Source organism: Zingiber officinale, chromosome 3B (genome assembly GCF_018446385.1).
Source record: "Zingiber officinale cultivar Zhangliang chromosome 3B, Zo_v1.1, whole genome shotgun sequence".
Taxonomy (NCBI): Eukaryota; Viridiplantae; Streptophyta; class Magnoliopsida; order Zingiberales; family Zingiberaceae; genus Zingiber; species Zingiber officinale.
The window spans coordinates 19482368-19485120 of record NC_055991.1 but is presented as its reverse complement, the minus strand read 5'-3'; the positions used below and the strand labels follow the sequence as shown (position 1 = coordinate 19485120).

The following is a 2753-nucleotide window of genomic DNA, read 5'->3' as shown; positions in this document are numbered from 1 at the left end:
ATTCGAAAAGACAGTAAAGCCCTCAAAGTACAAGTAATGACTTTGCCTTTTTGAAAAAATACATTTTAATAAAATTAGAATAATTTTAATGAATATTAAAGTAATTTAGACAATATTAAGAAAATGAAACAATTATTCATTTCCGGTTATTGTATAAATTTTTAGGGGTTTTATCGTGAAATAACTTCCTTCGGGTTTAGCTATAAAAGTGAGAAGCCACCGCCATTGCCTCATCTGCATCTTCCATGGCTTTCGAAGGTCGCTGCTTTGTTTCTCTGGTTGTTTTCTTCCTCCGATGCATCGTCGTCGCCGGCGATGGAGTGGAACTTCCGCTTCTACGCTTGCCGGAACTCGAGCAGGAGGCGGCCTACCGCGCCCTCGAGTCCGTCAACCCTTCTGTTCCTTGGCGCTCGCTCTACCCCGACGATTTGTGCCTCTTCGGCCCCCATGGACTCGTCTGCGATCTTTTTCCATCCTCTAACGACGCCGGCGACGACGGATCCCCTCACGTCGTGGAGCTCAACTTCGGTAACGTCTCTGATTTCTCCAATAACCCACCGTGCGGCCCGAACGCAACTCTCCCGACCTCCCTCTCCTCGTTCCCTTTCCTTCGAAAGGTATTCTTCTACAACTGCTTCACCGCGGCGAATGCCATCCTGCCCCTCGATTTCTGGAATCTGTCATCCACCGTCGAGGAGATTGCCTTCTACCGGAACCCTTCTCTCGGCGGCCGTCTCGGTGGCAGAATCACCGGACTGTCTCACCTGCGCCGCCTCATCATCTCCGGATCGCGGATATCCGCAATAATTCCTCCCGAGGTTGGAGATCTCCGCGGCCTGGAGCAGCTAGTACTTTCGCAGAACAGTATCGGAGGCGAGATTCCTCGCTCGATAAGACGACTCGCCCTCCTCAAAGTGTTGGATCTAAGTGGGAACCGCATCGGCGGGGCGATCCCGTCCGAGATCGGTAGCCTGATGGAGCTGGTCAAGCTGGACATCTCTTCCAACAGAATAGCTGGCATGATCCCGGCTGAACTCAGTCATCTCAAACGGCTGGAACTTCTAGATCTGAGCGGCAACCGACTCACCGGCGGCGTGCCAGCATGGCTGGCAGAGCTGGAGAACCTGCGGGAGATGCACCTGAGCGGAAACCCCGTCGGCGGTGCCATCCCGGAGATATGGGAGAAGCTGGGGGGCATCCTGGGCGTCGGGATGTCGCGGCTCGGTCTGGTCGGCGACATTCCGGCATCGATGGGAGTCTACTTGGGAAGAGTAACCTACCTGGCGTTGGACAATAACAAACTCGAAGGGGAGCTCCCGGAGCAATTCCAGCGGATGGAGAGCACGGCCATGGAGATCAACCTGGAGAACAATGGGCTACGTGGCCGCGTTCCTTTTTCCGCCGTTTTCGTCCGCCGCCTCGACGGTAAGCTGAAGTTGGCCGGTAATCACGAACTGTGTCTGGGCGAGGAGCTCGAAGTCGCCGCCGCCGCCGCAGGCCGATACCTGAGACGCTGCAACAAGACAGCGGTTACGCACCCGGTTCTCCTCACCTCCGGTGGTCGCTCGTCGGAGAATGCCACTCTCTCTTCTCTGGCCGTTGTTTTTGTCGTATTCAACTTGTTAATTTTGTCGCTTTTTTTAAGAGAAGAGAATACGTAAATAACAAGGTGTTAAAGTTGAAAAAAAGTAGGGAGACGATTGTAGTTCTTGTAATTAAATTAGCCCTTCTTATGATAAGATGATCGAACTAGACTAGTAGACTGAACGTGATAGGTTTAAGTGACTAATGGCCGTTTACTTGAGAACGCTAATGAAGAGAAGGACTGATTACAAAGAATCGATATCCTTTCTCATGTTTATATGTAACAAAATAATGGATGGATAGATTTTCAAGCCATAAGTAGGTTACTTTTGTCTAAATTTTTTGTCCTCTTAAAATCGGATGGAAGCGAGCAGACGAAAATAACATCAAAATAGTCGTCTCCTCCATGCCACCACGGGTAATGTCAATATCTCAGCTCAGCTTCTTCTTGGACATCTCATCGCTGGATACACCTCCTCCCCAGCTCCCTCACTCCACCTCCACAACCAACCTCCTTTCGTTTCTTATATCGCCTCTGGGCTCTCCTTTCATTTCCTACCAACTCTAATCGAAGCAGAGCACATCCTAATCCACCCACGGATTGCAAGCATGACGAACTTGTACGATGATGGTTCGCCTGCGCCCAAGTACTCCCTGCCTCCTTCCTCCAACCAAGGAGGTGGGGCCGTTGTCGAGATCGGCTACGACTCTTGATAGAAATAAAGAAAATAGAGAATATAATAATAATGGAAATAATAGTGAATATAATAAATATGAAAATATTATTTTTTACTGTTAATATTTGATCACAATGTCAAATATGATTCAAGATTATTTTCCATAACTATTTTCTTTGATGTCATTACACAAACTCAACTAGAGTACCCGAACATTGAGTTTAATTACTAACTTGTAAAACATTATCTAGATAATGACTTGATAAATATGTCAGCAATTTCATCTTACGTAGAGACGTAAGAAACCAAAAGTTGTCGAGTCACCACATGTTCATGAACAAAATGAAAAACAATCTCCACGTGCTTGGTACGAGCATGAAAGACTGAATTTACTACAAGTTAAATTGCTCCTATATTATCACACCAGATTTTGGCTATATCAAGTGAAAAAAATATAATTTCAAAAGAAGAGATTGTAGCCAAATAATTTCG

The 2753-nt window shown here is 47.0% G+C and overlaps 1 protein-coding gene across 1 annotated transcript; it reads left to right on the top strand.

The window, feature by feature from the left end:
• The first annotated feature begins 238 nt into the window (after positions 1 to 238).
• LOC122056085 (piriformospora indica-insensitive protein 2-like) lies at positions 239 to 1822 on the top strand. Its single transcript, XM_042617867.1, has one exon. The coding sequence runs from the start codon at positions 246 to 248 to the stop codon at positions 1659 to 1661; it is 1416 nt and encodes a 471-aa protein (XP_042473801.1). The 5' UTR covers positions 239 to 245; the 3' UTR covers positions 1662 to 1822.
• The last annotated feature ends 931 nt before the right edge of the window (positions 1823 to 2753 follow it).